The 21034-nt window shown below is 48.1% G+C and overlaps 2 protein-coding genes across 9 annotated transcripts in view; one reads left to right on the plus strand and one right to left on the minus strand.

The window, feature by feature from the left end:
* Positions 1–29: 29 nt before the first annotated feature.
* DDX11 (DEAD/H-box helicase 11) lies at positions 30–16862 on the plus strand. Of its 3 annotated transcripts, none has more exons than XM_048299981.1 (26): positions 30–212; positions 302–526; positions 1014–1100; positions 2472–2629; positions 3739–3784; positions 4320–4427; positions 4964–5051; positions 5522–5724; positions 6299–6451; positions 6549–6595; positions 7370–7449; positions 8604–8648; positions 8774–8841; positions 9245–9283; positions 9749–9872; positions 10389–10526; positions 10985–11097; positions 11466–11538; positions 11904–12007; positions 12564–12713; positions 14588–14656; positions 14834–14934; positions 15344–15428; positions 16008–16083; positions 16250–16404; positions 16531–16862. In XM_048299981.1, the coding sequence occupies exons 1-26, from the start codon at positions 60–62 to the stop codon at positions 16558–16560; spliced, it is 2718 nt and encodes a 905-aa protein (XP_048155938.1). In that variant the 5' UTR covers positions 30–59; the 3' UTR covers positions 16561–16862. The 3 variants fall into 3 exon arrangements, with proteins under 3 accessions (XP_048155938.1, XP_048155939.1, XP_048155940.1); XM_048299982.1 differs by having other exon boundaries at positions 10392–10526; XM_048299983.1 differs by lacking the exon at positions 16531–16862 and adding an exon at positions 15874–15910 and having other exon boundaries at positions 16250–16394.
* Positions 16863–17714: 852 nt separating this feature from the next.
* The window catches only part of WASHC1 (WASH complex subunit 1), a 41362-nt gene continuing 38042 nt past the window's right edge, over positions 17715–21034 (minus strand). For all 6 annotated transcript variants that reach the window (XM_048299996.1, XM_048299994.1, XM_048299993.1 and 3 more), the window contains 5 exons: positions 20215–20419; positions 19571–19735; positions 19192–19350; positions 18533–18601; positions 17715–17963 (listed from right to left, as the gene is read on the minus strand). In XM_048299996.1, the coding sequence (XP_048155953.1) occupies positions 17812–17963; positions 18533–18601; positions 19192–19350; positions 19571–19735; positions 20215–20419 (750 nt within the window). In that variant the 3' untranslated portion in view covers positions 17715–17811. The remainder of the gene's footprint in view (positions 17964–18532; positions 18602–19191; positions 19351–19570; positions 19736–20214; positions 20420–21034) is intronic.

Consider the following 21034-nt stretch of genomic DNA (forward strand, 5'->3'; position numbering starts at 1 on the left):
CCGCCGCGTCACGGGAAGGGGCGGGGGCGGTCCCGGCGCCCGGTTCGAAGCGGGGCGGGATGGCGAGTGGCGGGATGGCGAGCAGCGGGGCGGCGGCGGGCCGGTTCCCGTTCCCCTACACTCCGTACCGCATCCAGGAGCAGTTCATGGAGGCGCTGTACGCCGCGCTGGAGGCCGGCCGGGTCGGCATCTTCGAGAGCCCCACGGGCACGGTGAGTGGCAGGGCCGGGCCGCGGCTGTGGCCGAGCGGGGCCGCGGCGGTGGCGGCGGTGCTCCTCACCTTGTTGGCTCTCCGTGACAGGGAAAATCGCTGAGTCTCATCTGCGGGGCCCTGTCCTGGCTCCGGGACTGGGAGGAGAAGCGGCGGCAGGAGGAGGCGCGGCTGCTGGCGCTGGGGGCCAGCGGGAAGGACGGGCTGACCCCGCAGCAGGCACGGCCGGGCAGCGCGGACGCGGCCGGGGAGCCGGACTGGGTCACGGCCTTCGTGCAGAAGAAGGAGGAGCGGGACATGGTAGACAGGCTGAAGGTGGGGAAGCGCTCGTGTGTAGAGGACGGGTGAAATAACGAGGAGAGAGGATCGGGAGGGCTGATATCACATAGTCACAGAATGGCCGGGGCTGGAACGGACCACTGGAGGTCACCTAGAACAGCCTCCCTGCTCGAGCGGAGTCCCTAGAGCGAGGTACCCAGTGTCCAGGCGGCTTTTCAATATCTCCAGGGAAGGGAACTCCACCACTTCTCTGGGCAAACTGTTCCTGTATCCTGGATGATGAGGGGAAAACACGTGAGGCAAATTTGGTGGTGGTGGTCTTTGCCTGCAGGTTGCCCGAGACAGGAAGCTGTATTGCTTTGAGGAGAGTAACACTCAGTAGGCGAGCACTCCGGGAGAACTGACCGTGTACTGGCAATTTTGTTTCATTTACTCTTTTTTCTATGCCCAGAGCGTAAGTAGTGATACCAAGAGTTGAGGACTAAATCCACTTCATCCTACCTTCACTCTCCCTTTATTGTAGGAAGAGCAGATCAGAAGGAAAAAGCGAGAAGATCATCTTGAGAAAATTCGGCATAACGTGCAGTTAAAGTACGCAGCAAAGAGGAAGGTGAGTTACTCCACAGAGATCAGAGCTTTCTGTTTTAGTTACCTTCAGTGTTGTTCATACTTGCTTATGTGTGACTTCACACTGACTTTTCCAGCCCGCCTGTTTGAGGAGATTTTTGTATGAGATTTCTGAAATCGGTCATCCAAAACTATTTGTTGGATTTTCTTTTAAAAGCAGAGATGTGAAAAACAATTTGTGCATCGATAATTTCCTGTGAAAATGTTTGTGTGTGGGCAGAAATTATGTGTATTCTGATTGCCTTCTGGCTCTCTGCTGTACTTTTAAAAGCTTTAATACTTGGAGGCTTTTTTTGGCAAGATCTCTGTTTTATGAGCATGTGTGAACACTCTACTTCTGGAATAAAAATGGTATTGAAGTTCACAGATACATTTTCCTGTCATTTAGATGCATGAACTGGCCTCAGTGCTCTTGTTGCTTTTTGATTATATGAGTCAAACTTCCCAGAAATACTCAGTTTAGGTCCTCAAATAGACAGATTTATTAGGCTGCCAGGTTATTAATTTGTATTGTGCTCCATCTCAAATACTGTGTAATGTTTTGGTCAACACCTGTCAAAAGGATATGACAGAAATAGTAAAGAATGGCAAAAAACCAAATGGAAAAAAACCTTCTGTCTTAAAAGGGGATGAAGAGCATGTGAAATGGGAAGCATGATGAAAAGCAAGAAAGCAAATAAGAGAAATATTATGGAGATTTGGAAAAGCGACTGATTCCTCTTTTCTGTAGTGCTTACTAACTGCATTTTCTGGATAATGCCATGGTAACAAAATGCTCATTGATGTTGGAAGATACTGTTTTCAGATGGAAAAAATGAACTTTTCTTTATCGTGACACAGAAGTTAATCAGAAGTTCTTCAACAGTTTAATTGAATTTTTGTGGAGAGGTAAACCTGTGTTAGAGTAACAGTCACACAACTGGAGAAAAAAACAGCAAGAGAAATCTTGTTCTAAACCAGATGCTGAGCTGCTTCTAACTTTGAGTTAAATGTGCACAGAGTGTATGATTATGTCCTCACATCTTTGTTTGTTCAGGTTTATTTACACACTATTTTCTCTCAGGCAGACATCTTTTATGGGCCACTTTAAGCAACTAATACTGGATTACATGAACATTTAATTGAGGGTCTGTTAGTTCAGTAGGCCTGTGCAGAGAAGGTCCTTTATGTTTCCCCCTCATAACTGTCTGTGTGGGTAAGTCTTTGGTTGTTGGTAACGGCTGCATTCTGTGGGGCTGAACAGCTTCAGCCTTCTGTGAGGGACTGTGCTGTCTTCTGACCTGTCCATGCCATAAGGCAACCCCTGTGCTACTCTTTTTATCTGGAAAATACTGTGCTCTTGTGTTCCTTCCAGAGATGCGAGGAGGATGAGGCAAAGCGCCTTCTTCAGCTCAGCAAGGAGGCTCTTCCACAGGGAGCTGGAGAGGGTGTTCTAGACCAGCTGGATCACAATGAGGAGGAGTTGATTCTTGCTGAATATGAGAGTGATGACGAAAAGAAAGTGGTATCTGGGTAAGGACAGGGACTGAGGGGGGATTCCATGCTAAGGAAACTTATTTCTAATTTTTGTCTTGCCCTGATTAAAGAGGTTGTGCATATTTTATTAAAAAAGTGTTTCTCACCTTTTCAAACAGTACAAAGTGGTGGCTGTTCTGGGTTTTTATTTAATTGGTTGTTTAGGTGGATTTTATTTTAGTTTGTTTTTTTTTAAACTTTTGTTAGACTGATCTGAGCGACTTGAAGTGCTTTCTGAGAAAGTGCATCTTAAAGTGTGTGGCAGTGTCCTGCCTTTATCCACACTCAGTTTCCCAGAGAGTGCCTCTGGATGCTGAGTGAATGACTCAAGATCAAGTTCCTTGCATTAGAAAAGCAGAATGGAACTCAGGACACCAGAGGAAGCTGTCAGTTCTGCAGATTAGCACTGACATCTTTTGTTACTCTAAAAGCAGAGATGTTCACGTTTCTGAGACAGAGCTTTGGCATGAAAACCCCATGCACACTTTTCTCCCTCATGCATTTGCTTTATGCAGAAAGCCAGAAGCCATACTTCAACACAAAAAGTCAAATGCATTTAAAATACAAATTTACTAATTAGTGTCTAGACAGAGTCTTCTGCCTTAAAAATTGAAGAACACTTAACTACTTTTTTTATATGTAGTTAGTTTATCAAACATTAAACTGCTGTTGCCTTTGAGGAGCTCTATGGCAGCTGAACGCTTTCTTGAAGCCTTTCTTTATGCAATAGCTGGAGGGTGGTAAATTGCTTCTAAAGGGAAAGCTTTACAAAAATAAATAATCTCACCAAAGAATAGTATAGCACTGATTAGCTTATGCCTGAGGACTAGAAGCCCCTGAATCAAAAGAAAAAAAAAAATCTTGAACTTGCAAAAGGCATGACCTAGAAGAGATTTTTCTTCTAAAGAGAAAGGCTTGAGTTGAATATGCACACTTACACTATTCTTTAAAAGTTGATTTTTCTTCTACCACCTGAGTTGAGATTGGAGGCTTTTCTTGAGATGACTTAATCTCTCTTGAGACCTCATTCTTGTAGTGGAGCATCGTTTGATTTTTACTGTCAGTGGTCTGCTGAAAGGAGACTGTTTGAGCTTTTTCTTTCTTAGGCTGGAAGAAGACGATGATGATTTGGAAGAGGAGCATGTGACTAAGGTGAGATGAGGAAAGTAAATAGTGCCACTTCATAGAATAGTGTAGGAGTGAGCAGAATTATGGCTTCCTTGCACCTTTCCAACAGTCAGGCAGTACAGAAGGATTTAGGAGCTAGCATCCAAAACCTGCCAGGTTTCTTGATAAAGACAACTAGTTCTGCTGTGTTCATCTCCTTCTGGACTACACTGCCTGCCTAAGCAGCTTGCTGTGCTAGCACTTACTAATTTTTGCTGTGGCTTGCTGTAAAAGCACACTGCAATAAATAATTTTTAATTACTTTGCCATGGTGAGTCCCTGTTTTATAGAGACCTTGGAAAATTAAATGGAAACAATGGCAAATGCAGAAGGAAAAACAAAGGTGGAGCTTTTGGCCTCAACAGTTCTAAGGTGGCACTCAAACATGTGCCTTCCCTTGTGTTTTTGAAGGCTTGAGCAAGGTGAACCTTGTTGAAGTGCTTGGCTGCTTCCTTGTAGGATTGATCATAGGTTGGCTTCCATGTTCTTCTTGTCTTCCCTTTGTTCTTCCTCATTGCAGATCTACTACTGCAGCCGCACTCACTCCCAGCTGTCCCAGTTTGTGCGCGAGGTGCAGAAAAGTCCTTTTGGCAAAGACACGCGTCTGGTCTCCTTGGGATCCAGGCAGGTACGTGGTGGTGTTCTCAAGAGATCCAGAACACATTGCCAGGAGCTGTGTGGGTCTGGTGCCACCAGAAGTCACCTTGGGGATTGACTGAGTCTCCTACTGAAAAACTAAAGCAGGCATGAATCGGAACACAGATCTGTGTGCTGTACATTTTTCCGTGAACTCTGTTTTGGTCATTAACCTTTTGATGTAAATGCAAGAATCTGTTTTACCTTTTCTGATATGGTGTATTACAGATGTCCGAGTCACTGAGAAGGTGGTCGTCTTAGTAGAGTAGTACTTCTGGCAGCAATTTTCAGAAGCTGTTGCGTAGCAGTGAGCCCTCTTTTTCTCGTTTTTTTTCTCCTAAGTTTCTGTGGGTTTCGAGCATGTTTGTAGCAGTTAGTATGCACAGTGTCTGACTGGTAGACTTTTCCTTTTTGGAATCTGGCCTGAGATTGCTTTCAAGAAAATCTTTCATTTTACAGCAGAGGGTGCACAGGAGGCACTCAGTTCTGAATTGACTCCCTTCCTCTTCCTCTCTTTGCACATGCCAGAACCTGTGTGTGAATGAGGAGGTGCGACGCCTGGGCGCTCTCCAGCTCATCAATGACCGCTGCATGGAGATGCAAAAGAACAAACATGGTAGGAACGCTCCCAGCCTAGGGAAGCAATTCCTGATAAAGCTGTCATGAGAGTGTGGAGACAGTGGGCACTGCCAGTCCGTTCTAGCTAGAGTGGTAGGAGCTTGGAAACGACAGGTTGGAGGAAAAGGACTCTTTGGTGCTTTTACTTTTCTTGGTCTCCAGGCTGTGCTGAGATCAGGATAAATTTTCTGAGTGTCTTAAGTTGGTCAGGATTTCTGCACTGGAAAGATACTTGCGTTTGTTAACTCAGTACCAAAAATGTTGGAAGATGTCATATGCTAAATCTAACTGGCAAGAGTAGTGTCCACTGTGGAGAAGGAAATGTTACTGCTGAATAATTTTTAAATAGGTGATAGGTCAGGAATACACATGACAAAGCTTGCTTTGAAATCCATGAGGTTCTGCACAGTGGTTGTTCTAGGCTGCTGTGTGTGTTGCTCATAGCTTTCTTTTGATTTCTGCTGTTAGAAAAGAAGAGTGATGAGGTGAATGAGGGGAAGAAGAGACGGGTGAGTCGCACGGTGTGCCCATTTTATTCCTACGAGCAAATGCAGTTTCTCCGTGATGAAGTTCTAGTGGAAGTGAAGGACATTGAGCAGTTGGTGTCCTTGGGAAGGGAGACCAAAGCCTGCCCATATTATGGGAGTCGATTCGCCATCCCTGCTGCTCAGGTAAGGTGTAACAGTTTTACTGACATTAAAGCCAGGCACTCTAAGAAGGAACTGATGGCCTGCTCCCTCTATTACTGTTACTTAGATTGGGGGAGTCTGTAGGAAACAGGCTGTGTTTCTGTCAAGCTACAGTTTTGCTCAGAAAGCAAAGGAAAATGAGAATTCCCATCAGAAGTTCATAGGGATGCTGTATGTCTCAGCATTTTGAAATACTTGAAAGGTTCAGCAAGTGTGAGGCAATACTGACACATGGGTGTACTCTTAGCTCTTACACCACTCTTCTTCCTTGCTGGGTTCTCTCTGAAGACATGCTTTCAGTGCTCTAGAGGAGATTTGGAAGGTAACCTGAGCCCATATGCAATTGTAGCATAATCATTTCTCTTCAGCTTATATCCCGATGCCCCCCTCAAGCATGTGCTCCTGGCTTTTTTCCTACCTTTCCCATAATAATAGTGAGTCACTTGGCTGAATTCTGCAAGGCCTTCTGATACGGGCTGTTAATGAGTGGTTGTAGAATGCCTTAAGTTTGTAAGGATGAGAGCTGGAATCAGGGAAGTGCATGCTTCTCCTGTAGCTGGTGGTGCTGCCCTATCAGATGCTTTTGCATGAGCCTACCAGGAATGCTGCCGGGATCAAGCTGAAGGACCAGGTTGTGATCATTGACGAGGCCCACAACCTCATAGACACCATCACCTGTATCCATAGTGCTGAGGTCAGCGGCTCTCAGGTGAGTCACAGCCTGTGAAAGGAGAGGGAGCTCTTCTTCCAGCAGTGCCCTTTCTTGTCTCCTTTATAACAACAGCTTCTGCTTTCTGTTTGTGTAGCTGTGCTGTGCCCACTCCCAGCTGTCACAGTACATGGAGAGATACAGGTGAGAATCTCAGCGGAAAACAGCACAGCAGAGGCAAAGTCTGTGGATGCCTTGGATTGCCTCACGGCTGCAGGGTCTTTCTTGCTTTTCCCCAGTGGAAAGTTACTGCATTAAGAGTTCTGCAGATGAAAAGACACTTGCTTCATTATCCCTGTCTAGAATCCATCTAAGTCAGACTCCTGGGGCTAGTATTAAGCAGTGAGAAGGGGACACCCTGAGGATTCTGGCTTTCCCTTATACACTCAGTTCCTTTCCCAGTATCTCCCTCTAATCACTTGTACTTTGTGATGCAGACTTTCAAAAGATTCAGTCTTTCATGCCTCTCAGGGACCTTAGTCTTTCATGTGCTGACTGGCATTATGGTAGAGGCAGGAAGCTCTGAGGAGGAGGAAGCTGTATGTGGGTTCTGGCTCTGCATCTTGCCATCCCTGCAGTGGCTGATTGTTGTGCTCAATAACTCTGAAGTTGTGGAGCATTATTGCAATAGGGTCTTGAGGCATCACTGCCATCGTAATAAACAAACTATAATTAATACGCAAGGAGAAGTGCAGTAGTAAGAACAGTGGGGGGAGCATGGGTAAGTGCTTTGGGACAACCTTGGGCAGGATATCCAGAAGACTGTGCCCTGTCACAAACAGGGGGAGTGAACCTGCAAAAAATCCTAGTTCCCATCTCAGCAAAATGAAGAAGAGTTCATGTACTTGTTTCAAGCTCAGCTGCTTGTGTTCATCCCTGAAGATGATTTGGGGCCTAAATGTGTCTCATTTTTCATAGGAAACATTTGAAGGCAAAGAACTTGATGTACATTAAGCAGATCCTGTATTTACTGGAGCGGTTTGTGGCCATGCTGGGAGGTAAGCAGACCTCTCGTGTCTCCAGGGTTACTGACAGACTCTGAGCTAGTTAGTGCTTCCTCAGGACACTGTGCCCCTTCCCCCTCTGCAGAAACTTCAGGAAAGTGTTGCTGTCATGTATAAGTTCAGATGCCAGTAATTTTATTTCTCAGGCTGGTTTGTATGTGGGGAAGTTGACTGGTGTCTAGTTGAACCCTTCTCTTTGTTTTAGTAGCTGAAGAGCAGCAGATGACATTGTAAGTTGGTAGTTTCCTTCTCTTTCTGTGTGGTTTTCAGATCCAGTTGGAATGGGGATGATATAAGATGCTAAGTGAGGAATACAGCAGATGTATAACAGATGCATAACAGTGTCGTACAAGAACTGCATGAAATTAATATCTCAGTTATCTGGTAGCAAGGCCTCTATTTGTGTCAGCATGCATCTGCAGAATGAATCTTTCTTGAGTGGTGCCTTTCCTTTGTGAGAAAATACTGTTTTGCTTTGATTTTAGATCCACAGGAATTTGCAGGACTCCTTTTTTCAAATGATCTGTTTGCTAGACCTTAGTGTGTCTTGAGGAGAGCATGTCCTAAGTTCATAAAGGAACTTCCTCCATGCCCTGGGGAAATGCAGCCCTTTGGGACAGGGGTTGCAAAAGTGAGATGTGAGGTGGGTGTTAAACACTAGGACATAAAATGCAGTGCGTGGCAGCAATTAATCCTGTTCTGGCTGCTGGGCTCTGGGCATGTAGGTGTCCTTAGGTTTTTCCCCTCCTCCCAGTTACCTGCCAGCCTCTGTGCTTCCCAGCTCCCTGCTGCTGCATTGAGGAGGGGTGAAGGATGCATTGCAGTCCCTGTCCACTGGTCTTTGCAGCATGACTATGTAGTGTGCGAGCATTTCTGATCACCCACCCTACCTGCTGCTTCCTGCCACAGAAGAAATGTAGGTGGTCCTTAGGATGCAGCAGCACACGTGTCCTACAATGTAGGGCTACTCTACAGGGCAAATGAAAACTGAGTGGGAGCTGATGTTTTGTCTGTATAGCTACGTGTTGCAGAGCCGTAGTTACTTCTTGGGTTTTTTGTGCACTGTTCCTATCAAGTTCAGTCTTTAGTTTCTTGCTTAATTTTGAGACAGATTCAAGCCTTCCCTGAATTGGTTTCATGCTTTACAGGTAATGTGAACCAGAATCCTGGATGTCAGGCAGTTTCCCAAACAGGTAAGACTGGAGTGAACTCCTGAGGTATGCAGCTCTCAGTCAGGGACATGGGTATGGGGCAGTAAGGGGTGCAGGCCCAGCAGTAGGTAATAATTTCTTTTCCCCTTTTCCCTCTTTTCTTTCAGGGACAGTGCTAAAATCCATCAATGACTTTCTATTTCAGAGCCAGATTGACAATATCAACCTCTTCAAGGTAATGCAAACATTGTCTGTTAGGGCACAGGTGGTGGTGACTTGTTCGAGATTATTTGGAGCGTGTGTGAGAGCTGGAAGTAGAGCCAAAGCCCACACGGCAGAATCTGCTTTCTAGCTGTCTGTAGGCAAAGCTACTCTGTAAGGGCTGTGGATGCAGAAATTCTACTACTCCAGTAACCTAACTGCCGCCTTGAACCTCCAAACACAGCACCTTAACACTGTGTCTTTTCACTCTGGAATGTCATTGTAAAACTCTTGTCTGGCAGGCAGTGACCACAAAGAGCTGTGCACCTCTCCCCAAAAGCATGGCAAGTGACAGCCCTGCTCGACAGGGATCAAGGACAGCAGGATGGCAGAAGGGGTGGTGAATGCCAGTTCATTTCCTGTCTTCTCTCCAACAGGTTCAGCGTTACTGTGAGAAGAGCCTCATCAGCAGGAAGGTACTTCCCCTGTGGATTCATAGTCAGCAGTGTTCCCATACTGTTTCACACCTGGAGTTTGAGATGGAAGATGCAGCAGCTGGGGTGGGAGCTTGTCTTCACCCTGCTCTGCAAACAAAATGGTTCCTGTAAAAAGCACTATATGGGCAGATTAACTTTTGCTTACTCGGAAAAGAAACATAAACGTGGTTTACCACGGTATTCCAGGGGGTGCCAATTCTATGCTGCTTGGCCTCAAATCTGCCCGCCAAGTAGGCTGCGTTGCCCTGGAAGAACAGATATCAGAGACTTGTTTTGCTTTTGATTGAGTGGGTGGAGGAAGGTAATGGGAGCTAATACATTCTGATTAGGCTTCTACTGAACACCTACTAAGTAACTTTATCTGTGGCAGGCCAGCAAACCTGCCTTTATCTTGTCTGATTCCTGCTGTTGGTAGTCTTGGTCTTTCTGGCTTTTGCTTGGCAGCTTTTTGGGTTTGTGGAGCGATATGGGCATCCCGCCTCAGCTGTGAAGACCAACAAGGAGAACCAGAAGCTGGCTGGTTTGCAGAACTTTCTTCTGACCCTTCAGCAGGGATCTGATAAAGAGGGTGAGTTCAGGCATCGTCTGCTTCTGCACCTGTGGGCAGAGTGAGGATGTGGAACCTGCATCTCTCTGCATGAGGAAAGCAGGGAGGCAGATTTGCAGAATGAGACTGAAGAAGGTGTCCTGTGTGGGTGTTTTTTAACAGGTCTGACTAGCTGACCTAGGCAACTGTACATTGGATTAGAGAAGTCCCTTTTGAGCTGAATGATGTAATTCCATGTTCACTCCACATGCATTCAAGCATTGCACTTCTGTGACTTGCTGGCTCTGGGACCTGAGCTACTGTGTGTAGTAGCTCTGCTTAGTGGCTCTGCCATCCACAGAAACCAGAGCTTTATTTTCTTTTTTTTTTTCTTTTAGCAATGAGACAGAATTTGAGTTTTCACCTTTAATGGGTCTTTGTTCTCTGCCTGCATATGTAGGCCAGGTATTGTGTTCCTGTAGAGCATGTTTTGTGCTTAGCCCGTGTCTTTAGAAGTGTGGCCTAAGTTGCCTGCCTCTCCTTTCCTTTTTGGGCCAGCAGGTACCCCCCAGAGCCCTCTCCTGGAGGCTGAGCACGACCATCTCCGAACTGCCTCTCCACTGATGCAGATTGAAGGATTTCTCTCGGCCCTTACAAATGCAAACCAAGATGGCAGAGTCATTCTCAGCAGGCAAGGTACTGGAGAGGGTGAGGTGGGGAAAGGTGGCATGAGTCAGTCACAAGCAGGGTGCTTCACTGGCACTGAGGGAAGACATACAGAACCTGTGGGGAACCTGCAGCAACATTTGTTCCATCTGTGATGTAGGCTGGCAGTCTTTGTCTGAGGATGCTTATGACTCCAAGGGAATTCTCAGCCAAGGGCATTGGGGCCAGGGTTTGCAGAGGTCTGCTCTCACTCTGAATGTCAATTTTTGTTCTGCAATTTACTGCGCCTGTGGTACAGCTCCAGGGAGATTAGGAAGCAGAGGGTAACTTCCAAGTTGGCGTTACCTGCTGCTGCCTGTCAGTGCTGAATAACAAGTCCTTACTTTGAGAGGTGGGGTCCTGCCAGAGTGCCCAGGGCAGGAGGGAGAATCTCTCATATCCCTGTGTGTCACAGCTAGCTCCTGAATGCTTTTCTCTCCTTTTCCCAGGCACAGTTGGTCAGAGCAGCCTCAAATTCCTCTTGCTGAATCCAGCTGTCCACTTTGCCAAGGTTGTGGCAGAATGCCGTGCTGTCATCATTGCTGGAGGCACTATGCAGCCGGTGAGGGAATAAGGATGCTGTGCTGGGGTCTCAGGAGGTCAGTGGTGCTATCTGCAAGCCGGGGTGGAAAGAGAGCAGCCAGGCTGAGCTCGTGGTAGGTTGGAACTGGCACGGTGAGCAGTCGGATGACCTCATGATGCCATCCGTCATTTCTGCAGGGCCAGGGATCCCACAGGAACCATGCCACGGGGGTGTTCAAGGAAAATCAGTGCTGCTGTGTGTGGGCAGAGGGCGCTGCCGCTCCTCTGTTGGGCCAGGCAGAGGCTCTGGCTGGGCTGGGGCTGCCCTTGACCAGCAGTGCTGGTGCTGCCGGTGTAGAGTTTTTTGGGACACTGGTATTTTACTTGCCTTTGTTTTGTGGATCTTAGGTGGCTGATTTCCGAGAGCAGCTGCTGTGCTGTGCTGGCGTGGACCCTGCCCGTGTCGTGGAGTTCTCCTGTGGTGAGTGTGCCGGGCTGGCAGAGAGGGCTCAGCAGCTGCAAGGGCTGCAGCTTGCCTTTAACACTGTTCTGTCAGCACTCTAAGCAACTGGCATCTTTCCTAAAATTCAGGGCAGTAAAGGGGTGTGAGTTCCCTCCCACTCTGAGCTTCCCCTGTGGTCTTGACTGGTATTGGCAGGCAGTGTGCCATGGGTTCTTCCCAGGGACTCAGGGGATGGAAGTTGGAGCAGCTGAGTGACTTAGGCACTTTGGCTTAGCCAGGCGAACATTTGCCTCTGTCACTTGAATGCAATTAAAGTTCTTCAGCTTATGGGGTTTGTGCCAACAGCAGTGATGTTGACTCTCACTGCTTGTTTTTGTCTCCAGGACATGTGATTCCTCCAGAAAATATTTTACCCATCATCCTCTGCAGTGGTCCTTCCAACCAGCAGCTGGAGTTCACTTACCAGACCAGAGACCTGCCCCAGATGGTCAGTTTGTCTTTTGTTCCCTTCCTTGGGATCTTTTATTTGGCTTCACTTGCTTATGTTTCATAGAAGGGTACACTCTCTGTTTGAGAGGTGAGCTGAGCAAAAGCCATGGCAAGGAAAATCCCAAACCACAGGGGGCAGCTGCAGGTGTTTTGGCACTTCTTCCTTCTTTCTGTGGCAGGCCAGTAAGCACCCAAGGCCAGACACTAAGTCTGCTCTGCCCCTGCTGAATCTCAACCAGATGTGCTAACCAGCTGTCAACATCTGTTCTAGCAGGACAGCTTCATCCACTGAGGCAAACTGTCCTTTCCTGAATGAGCACGGCTCCACAGCTGTAACAGAAACCCTGGGCTAGGGAAGAAGGCCGAGCAGTGAAGAGCTTTTTAGTGATGCCCAGCTTCCCTAGAGAGTTCTCTTAGACCTGGCATATTTCCCACATTTTTTCCTCCCGGAAGGCATGTCATAAGGAAGGTGTGATCCTGGGATTGAGCAGAGAAGTGGAGTGGCTTTAGCTGGGGCTCCTGTCAGCTGCAATATGCTCTAATCTCTCTTGCAGATGGATGAGACAGGTCGAATCCTTTGCAACCTGTGCAACGTGATCCCAGGAGGTGTGGTGTGCTTCTTCCCCTCCTACGAATATGAGAAGCAGGTGTACGGACACTGGGAGAAGACGGGGCTGCTCTCCCGCCTGGCAGCCAAGAAGAAGGTGATTGTGCAGCCAGGGCAGTTGGTACTTTCCATGGAGGTGTCAAAAACCAAACAATTCCATATGCATTGCAGGCCTCTCTCTGAGTTATTCTCATAGTCTGCAGCGCAGAGCGGATGTTTAGCCAGCTAATCTCTCCAGTAACGAATAAATGATACTTCCCAGATGGCTGAGCACTGAGCTGGGATCTAAAGGAGATTGATTGCAGCTATACATTCTTGAGTGCACAGTCTGCGTAGTGGCTATGGGGCAGACAGTCCTTGCTTTCCATAGCCAGCAGACTTGTTCTCTTGTGGCTGGGGGGGCTGTTCAGGTTGAGCTCCTACGGGGAATTAGTTTTTCCCTGGCTCATCCGTGTGTCCCTTGACCAGCCCAGCCAAGGGCTAGGCAGAGTGAGACAACACTGCAGTTCATAAGACAAATGGTGTTTCGCTTTCTGCTAGAAGTAGAGATGAGAACTGGAAGGCTAACAGTGGTGACTCCTGTTGAAGGAGCAATGAGACAGTGCATAGGGAGATCACTGCAAATATAACATCTTTGCAATGACTCTCACAGGTATTTGAAAGCTGGGTATTGAAAGTCAGGCAGTTCAGGTTGTGGTGCAGGGATCTTGGGTCATGTGCCAGGGGCAAAAGAATTATGTACACCCTGGCTGTGACTTCTGTTTACCAAAAGCTAAACAATTTACCACAGTCCCAGACATTTCACAGCCGTGGTGCTGGCATTCTGGCACATGGGGCGGCCTGTAGGTTTCTGGGTGGAAGCACTGTGCTTCATTTTCTCAGTGTGTTTGTAAAGTTACCACTCTTCGTGCCTTTCAGGTATGTCCTGTCAGGGTCCCAAGGCTCTGCCTGGTTCCTCCAAGGCTTTGGGCAACAATCACACAATCTGTCCCAGCTTTCAACTCTGATTTGTTCTTGTTTGGCCTTTGCAGTCTCCAGCAAATTGGATATGTGTTAGCAAGGCAACTGGGTATAAGTGCAGCAAGCGTGACTTTCAACTGCCCACACGGAAGATCAGATCTTAGCAAGGGAAGGTTCAAGGCTTTCCTGAGGTTACTGTGGTGAGATCACACTGAGATTATAACTTATACAGAGAAAGTTAATTTAAATCAGAGGCTTAAATAGCTACTTTTCAATAAGTTAATTTTGGCTTATATTTGTAATTGACAGTTATTTTTCTACTGAAAGACTGATTTTGACTGGTAAAATTTGATACTACTTCTTGCTAACCAAAGGAAAACACATCCTGTAGGTTCTTTACTGTCACAGAGAAGATAGATGTTGGACCTCTTGTTTACTAGGAAAACTACTTGTGTTTTAGGCCAAGGTGCAGCATCTATACAAATGCAGCTAAATTAACTACAGAGGTTTTTAGTTACTAATTAGGTGTGCTAGAATAACATAAAGAAATATTACTTTATTTATGCTTTGCATGAAAAGGTAATTTATTCAGTGGGCAAGAGGAACCATTACTTGGAATTAATTGATGATTCAAATTGATTAGTCCTGTCCCTGTCCTCCAAGATCTCATCCCAGAGGATCTCGATTCATAAGTGCAAGAGGTGCACCTTGCTTTTCTGCCTCTCAGCTCTTGGATGACTTGTAATTTCTTGCGGGATTGAACAAGTCTGCCAAAGCTGAAAGGGAATGTTGGAGGCACAGGAGCAGCTGCTGCTCCCTTCAGAGCCCAGCTGAAAGGCTGTAGTGTGTTTTCAGTGTGGAGGGAAGGTAGTGGTTTAGTTGGTTTTTCAGGCACTTCTCCATTCTGTGACCTTAGTTCCATATGCTGTTAAATGGCATGGGAGTAAAATGATTTACATTCTTTAAACTGTTTGCTTCCTGTTGCTGTAACTGATGAACTGTGCCTGACAGATCTTTCAGGAGCCTAAGAAAGCCAACCAGGTGGAGCAGGTGCTGGTGGAATATGCCAAGTGCATAAAGGTAAGCTGAGCAGGCAGGCTGGTGGGAGTGTGGCAGCCCAACTGGTATGGGAATGCTGCTAAGGAGGGCACTGCATCTTTTAACAAGAAAAGAGGGCTCTAGCCTAGGTGTGGGAGTGTTTCTGTAGCACTGAAATCTTCCCTGCTCTGGTTTAAGTTGCTGGTCCCTCTCCTGCAGCGCTGCAGCCAGACAGGAGGACAGATGACAGGGGCCCTGCTGCTTTCGGTAGTTGGAGGCAAAATGAGTGAAGGGATCAATTTCTCCGATGACCTGGGAAGGTAAGGTGACTGCTCCTTGGAAAGCCAGGTCTGGCTTGTGGTGCAGTGACTCCAAGTAGGATGGGCACATCAGTACTTGCATAGACAGAAAATCCTGGGGAAGGTGTGACTTAGCTGATACTTAAAGCAGCAGGAGGGTCTGTTGGGTGGTGTAAAACCTGCCTGTCCAGGCCACTTTTCCTGTGAATAATGCAGTTAGGCTTGCTGTGCTAGATAATCTCTTGTTCTGGCACCCTGAATCCCTCTGCAGCTCTGTTCAGTATGTGCTTGTCAGACTGCTGTGCTTTATTGCTGCCTCTGGTTTGCAGGGCTGGCTGTCTTTCAGGGGTGCAGTGACCTCTAGTTTATCAGTCTGTTGGCAAAATGCTCTAGGATAAGACATGAAGAATAATGCAGTCCTCCCTTGCAGGTGTGTGATTATGGTGGGAATGCCTTACCCCAACATTAAATCTCCAGAGCTCCAGGAAAAAATGACTTGGCTTGACAAAAGAATGGTAAGAGCCACTTACGCCTCTGTCTCTTTCACTTCTCCTTTTTAGTACTAACTTCCCAGCACATGAGTCCCAGAGCTGCCTTCGGAGGTTTTATTTTCTTTGAGCTTGCCCTCATTTCCCAGACTGTGTGGTACTGAGAGCCCAGCCTTCTCCAGGCTGCTCCTGAGCAGGTGGCCCTAAACACAGGGAGGAAGCTCGGTGGAGGGAAATGCCACCAGGGCTTACTGGGACCTCTGAGTTCCAAGGGGAGCAAGGACCCTTCAACCCAGAGAGGGTGGCAGGGTGGTAGAAGCTGCTTGCCAGGGTCATTTGTCCTTTCTCATTGCTCACTGGAGGTGCTGTTCCTGGGGACAAGATCTCTGCCTTCAAGGGGGCCTTGGTTCTTTGTGAATGCTCAACACAGTTTTCTGACTGCCGCCTTTCTTCTGTTCCTCCTTACTCTCAGCTTGGGGTCTGCCTGGCCACCCTCTCACTCTGTAGGGGTAAAAGTATTTACCTCACTTTGTCAGTAAGACTTCCCAATTTGATTTACATCTGCCTTGTGCCTCGTGTTCAAACTTGTCCATTTCTCCTTTCCAGCCCAGAGCTGCTGGCCAGGCACCGAGCAGAGTGCTGACTGAAAACCTGTGCATGAAGGCAGTGAACCAGTCAATAGGTAATTCATCCTTCCTTGGACAGGCTGGGGGATACAGAATACATTGAAGGAGGACGGTAGGAAAAAGAATGCATTACCCATCAGTCTACAGATGATGGGAACATGAGCTTCCTTGGCTGAGAACAAACACTTGCCTGGGCCATTCTTTGTTTTATCCTCTGTACAGGCAGAGCCATTCGCCATCAGAAGGACTTTGCAAGCATCCTGCTCCTGGACCACAGGTACGCACGCCCTGCCATCTTTAACAAACTGCCCCAATGGATCAGGGAGAGGACCCAGGTGAAACCTGCCTTTGGATCAGCGTTTGCTGAGTTAAGAAAGGTCAGAACTCTTGTATCTTATGTGCTGCTACCAAAACTGTTCCCCACTGTGCTCATCTGGACCTTTCTCAAGCCTTTCCTTGAGAGTAAGGCCAAGGACAAACTGCCTGGTTTTGTGTGTTCGCAGTTCTATCGAGGCAAGTTGGATGCTTTGTGATGTGGACCAGAGAACAGATGGTATTCAGCTCTGTGAGTTGCACCTCTGAAAAATGGGTAAAGTAACACAAGTTGCTGCTTTTCTGTACCATGGACTTTGTAAAATCTCTGCCTTCTGCCTCCTTTGTGGATGTTTGCTGTTCAGTATCTGAGCACAATGATGGTGAGACAGCCTTCTGCACCACAGCCAGGAGGGAAACTGGTTGTAGGTCTGAGGCAGGTGAATGGAGTAGCAGCAGGCACCTACTTGTTTACAGCTGTTAAGGTTTTATTTAAATTGATTAAATACTTTGAATGAAAACACTCAAGTATGGCGAGTATTATTTAAGTACACTTAATTAAGGGGAGTAATTATTTTGACTGAACACATCTGATTTTTTCCCATCAACCACCAAGTGCAGGAGGCCTGACTGACCAATGCCATCACTGAGCTTTTCACAGGAATTGTAAACTAGCAGGCCACTAATTTATGTCATGCTGAAATAACACAGAGTGGTAATGGAGTGGCTATGGGTAACATTTCCTATCCCCTTCTTTCTACCTTGCTTCAAGCAGCCAATAGATTGAAGCAGTTCATTCTTTCAAGGGGAGTAAAGCTATGGCCACAATACAGCACTTCTCCTTTGATCATGCTTAAGCACAGGATTGCTCTGCTCTTCTTACCCTCTAAGTTTCTGAATTCAAAGTTACTTTTTTAGTTTAACTTTCCTGGGGTCCTTTCCAGGGTTATGGGTCAGTGCTGGAAGGCAGCAATAACACCAGGAACAGCCACATAATCCCACAGCTGTTCCCAGCTACCTCTGAGCAAGTCTCGTCCACGGAGCTTTGTTTGCTTCTTTTCCAGTTTCAGCAGCTGGATGCTACCTCTCCAGGCTCCCCACAAGGAAGAAAGTACTTAGGGCACAGAGCTGTTACCCACTTCCTGTATGTTAATTAGCCCCACAGGGAAAGAAACAGCTGCCTCTGAGAAACTTCCATTGTGAGTCTCCCGCCCCTTGAGTGGGTCCAAACTCCATGGTCTGCACAAGCTCTGCCTTCAGGGAGGGGCGCACCTGCTTCTAGCAGCTGCTGCCCTCCAGCCTGTGGCATGTGGTGCTGTAAGGCTAGACAGCTGGGCTTTCCCTTTACACACTCTTAATTGATGGCACTTCCTGCTTTTACCGAAGTGAAGGCAGCAAGGACCTGCTTCCTTCAGCTTTATTGAAAATTTTAAGACAGCAACAGTTTCACACTAATACTCAATGGACCCCATCTATGACTCCCAGTCATCCTCATCATCCTCACCTACGGGCTGCTGCGGGGGTGGGAGGGGTGGTATTGAGTCTGACATACGAGCAAAGGCACCAGCAGGACTGCCAGGAGCATCGGTGTTCCCAGAGGCTCCTGGTCCTTTTCCTGAAATACCTGTGAGGGAAGGAAAGTCACCAGTGAGTGACACCTGGGGACTAGAGACCAAAGATGCTCAGCAAAGGGGAGGGGGAAAGTTATGCTCCCACCACCCAGGTAACCAGAACAAGCCAGCATGTTTGATGTTGCCACAGACCTGTGCCAAGGTCTCATTTAACTACAGCTCCCCCTGAGCAAGTCCCTGCTGTCCTCTGCCCAGCACTGAGGTGTGACCGTGGCTCTAAATGCCCCAGGAACCTGCCACAGCCTCAGGGCATCTCAAGTGCCCAGATGGGCCTAAGCTGCCCAAGCACTGGATTCAAAAAGACACTGCTGTCCCTTCTTCACAGGTAGCTTTCAGAGTCCATCCTCTGAAACACACAAACCCCCCCAGTGCTTCCAGCTGGATTTGAGGTGGAGATTCCTCTGCTCATTCTCTATGAAGACACTCCCAGCCACACTGGGGTACACTGCCCTGGAAGCTCTCTGTTCCTATTTCCAAGGCTGTGACTGACACAACTGGGGTGCCAGGAAGTGCTCTCCCTCTTTCCTAGGGGGAAGGAGCAGCCCTTTCTACAGGACAGTACCTTTGCGCCTCAGCACCAGCTTGTTGAAGAGGTCTGACATCAAATCTCCACCTTGTCCCGTAGCTCTCACTGAAACAGAGCAGAACAAGTCAGTGAAAAAGGATTAGTCTGAGCCAAACATCATGGGAAAAGCATTCCCCTGCAATACTGCCTTGAGATTAAAGAAAAAACTCCAAACCTCGAATTTTGTATGACACCCCAAAACTATAGTCCAGTTTCAGGTCAGGAAAACACTAGGCACAGCAGGATTAATGGCATCTTCTGGGGAAATCCAAGAGTGGAATTCATTGAGGGGCTGTGCATTTGCAGTCTCGTTCTGCCAAAGCAGCTCAACAAGCCACTCCCCAGCTTCCTCAACCAAGGTGCTTAAATTGGTTCAGCTCTGTTCCACTTGGCCCCCAGGGTTTCATTTGTGTGCCTGGTCCTGTGCATCACATGTGAAACTTCTCCACAAGCCCTGAGACAGATGCCCTTCTGGCCAGTGGGGTTTAGCAAGTTCACAGAGCTCTGGCTGAGTGGTGAACACCTGAGACCTACATCAGCCTGTGAGCAGAAATGCTTTGTGAGTTCACTGTGCTCCTGACTAGCCCACCTGCCCCCAGACCCACACCTCTGCAGCCTGAGCATGGAAAAGCAGTTCTGCCAAAGAGCCTCAGCACCTTGTTCTTGTTCCTTCTGCTTCTTTTTCTCCAGCTTCCTCTCCTTGACACTGCGAAGGTTGGCCTTCCCAATGCCCCCAGCTTGGCGGATGGACTCCAGGAGACTAGCACGCCCAGTAGAGGGGTTCACCACCTCCTTCGGGGCTCCTTGGACCAGAGCTGCAGGGACAGGAAGGACAGGCAGCAGACATGGGTCAGTGCATCAGCTACAGGCCCAGCCAGATTCCCACGGGAAGGGCTACTCCAATACCTTGACAGCATCTCTTCCCACTGCAGCTTCCCCCCTCCGTTGGAAGGCTGGGAAGGCACAGGGGGTTCCCCAAGGACACAGGCTGAAGGCAAGGAGGCTGGTGCAGCTGTGGAGGAGCCCAGCCCTTACCTGTAGGCATTGTGTTGCTGCTCTCCTCGCTCGCTGTCTGGGCCGGTTCCGAGGGTGCTGTGGGCTGGGGCAGGGGCGGCGGAGGAGGCACCGGAGTTGGCATAACAGGAGGTGGTGGGGGAGGCGGAGGGGGAGGAGGTGGCAACAGCTCAGCATCTTGAAGATCTGAAAGATGAAAGAAGTTGCGTCTGAAGAGTCCCATCGAGAGCTTCAGCTCAGACATTCGAAAACCTCAGCAGCAACAGATCAGAGTCCTCAGCACCTGCAGTGGAGCACTCCCACCCCACGCACCATCTCTTAACAGCAGGCAGGGCCAAGGCAGAGTCTGAGATTCCCCTACTCTCCCTCCCCAGCTGCACCCCACTCGCACAAGGGCATCCTACTGGGCTGACAGGAGCCCAGTCCTTGCACACTGTTCTCCCTCCTCCATGCAGAGAGGGGGAGAGAGGTAAAGGGACTGTAGTCAGGCCAGAACTTGAGCAGGGTGCAGCTTTCACTCAGGCCTAAGCCAGAAGTGCAACATCTGTCATCCATCTAACATCCATCTTAAAATTTCTACCAAGGGACTTTCTGCCTCATCTCCACTTTCTAGCAATCCCTGCCTTCCTCCTTCATAGGGTCCTGGGATCAGGGATTGAAAATACCTGGTTGCAAAGGCTCCACCGACTCTGTGTTGAAAGTAGGCAGCTCTGGAATAGCACTGCTGGGGGCAGAGGGTGCAATGCCGGGGCCCAGGTCAGCGCTGTACATGAGATCTGCAGCAATGCCAGGCAGGTCTGGCAGGTAGGAGGGCACATCAATCTCAGGGACCTGGCCCAGATCTGGCACATAGAAGTAATTTTCAGCAACCTAAAGAAACCCAAACCAACAAGATAAGGCAGTGACTATGTGCTTGCTGCAAACAGGGGAATTGCAGGGAACAGTCTGGGCAGCAGTCAGAGCTGGGCTAGTGTACCTGGGTACATCAGCTACTCCTACATCTCTATGTTCAGAGGCTACGTCCTGCACACCAGGCTTGGGAAAGGCAGACTGCAGGAGGAGGAATCTTCTTAGTAGCAAGTGAACTCTGAAGGGTTCATGCACTAACTGCTGCACGCCACATAAACCAGTCCCTTCTCCAGAAGAGGATAGTGTCTGAACCATTTCTGAGATTAAAATGCAGGAGAAGCATAACCTAGTAGTTACAGGCACTTGCTTTTGTGTTTAACACGCAGGCAACGCAGTAGCGATGGCACACTGTGAATAAAGGCTTCGTTCACTATATACATTATATTCTTCAGTCCAACATGATGAGCAAATGATTCCCAGGCTCCTTTCCCCAGTCCCAAATGACACTCCAGCAAAGCTGGTACATCCCAGGTACAGCCTCTAGAAGGTGATCAGTCACATGTTGGGGCAACTGGGTTGGGGCACTGCCTGCCCCATGTGTGCACCAAGCACAGCCCTTTGCTCAGTCTGGCTAGT

This window comes from Corvus hawaiiensis, chromosome 4 (genome assembly GCF_020740725.1).
Source record: "Corvus hawaiiensis isolate bCorHaw1 chromosome 4, bCorHaw1.pri.cur, whole genome shotgun sequence".
In the NCBI taxonomy this organism is placed as follows: Eukaryota; Metazoa; Chordata; class Aves; order Passeriformes; family Corvidae; genus Corvus; species Corvus hawaiiensis.

What these genes read in the sequence shown, in the direction of transcription:
- DDX11 (XM_048299981.1), top strand. Translation starts at nt 60, where the DNA reads ATGGCGAGTGGCGGGATGGCGAGCAGCGGGGCGGCGGCGGGCCGGTTC. An exon ending in TCGCCATCCCTGCTGCTCAG is followed by an intron (nt 5,725 to 6,298) that starts GTAAGGTGTAAC and finishes CTTCTCCTGTAG; the next exon opens with CTGGTGGTGCTGCCCTATCA. An exon ending in CTGAGGTCAGCGGCTCTCAG is followed by an intron (nt 6,452 to 6,548) that starts GTGAGTCACAGC and finishes CTGTTTGTGTAG; the next exon opens with CTGTGCTGTGCCCACTCCCA.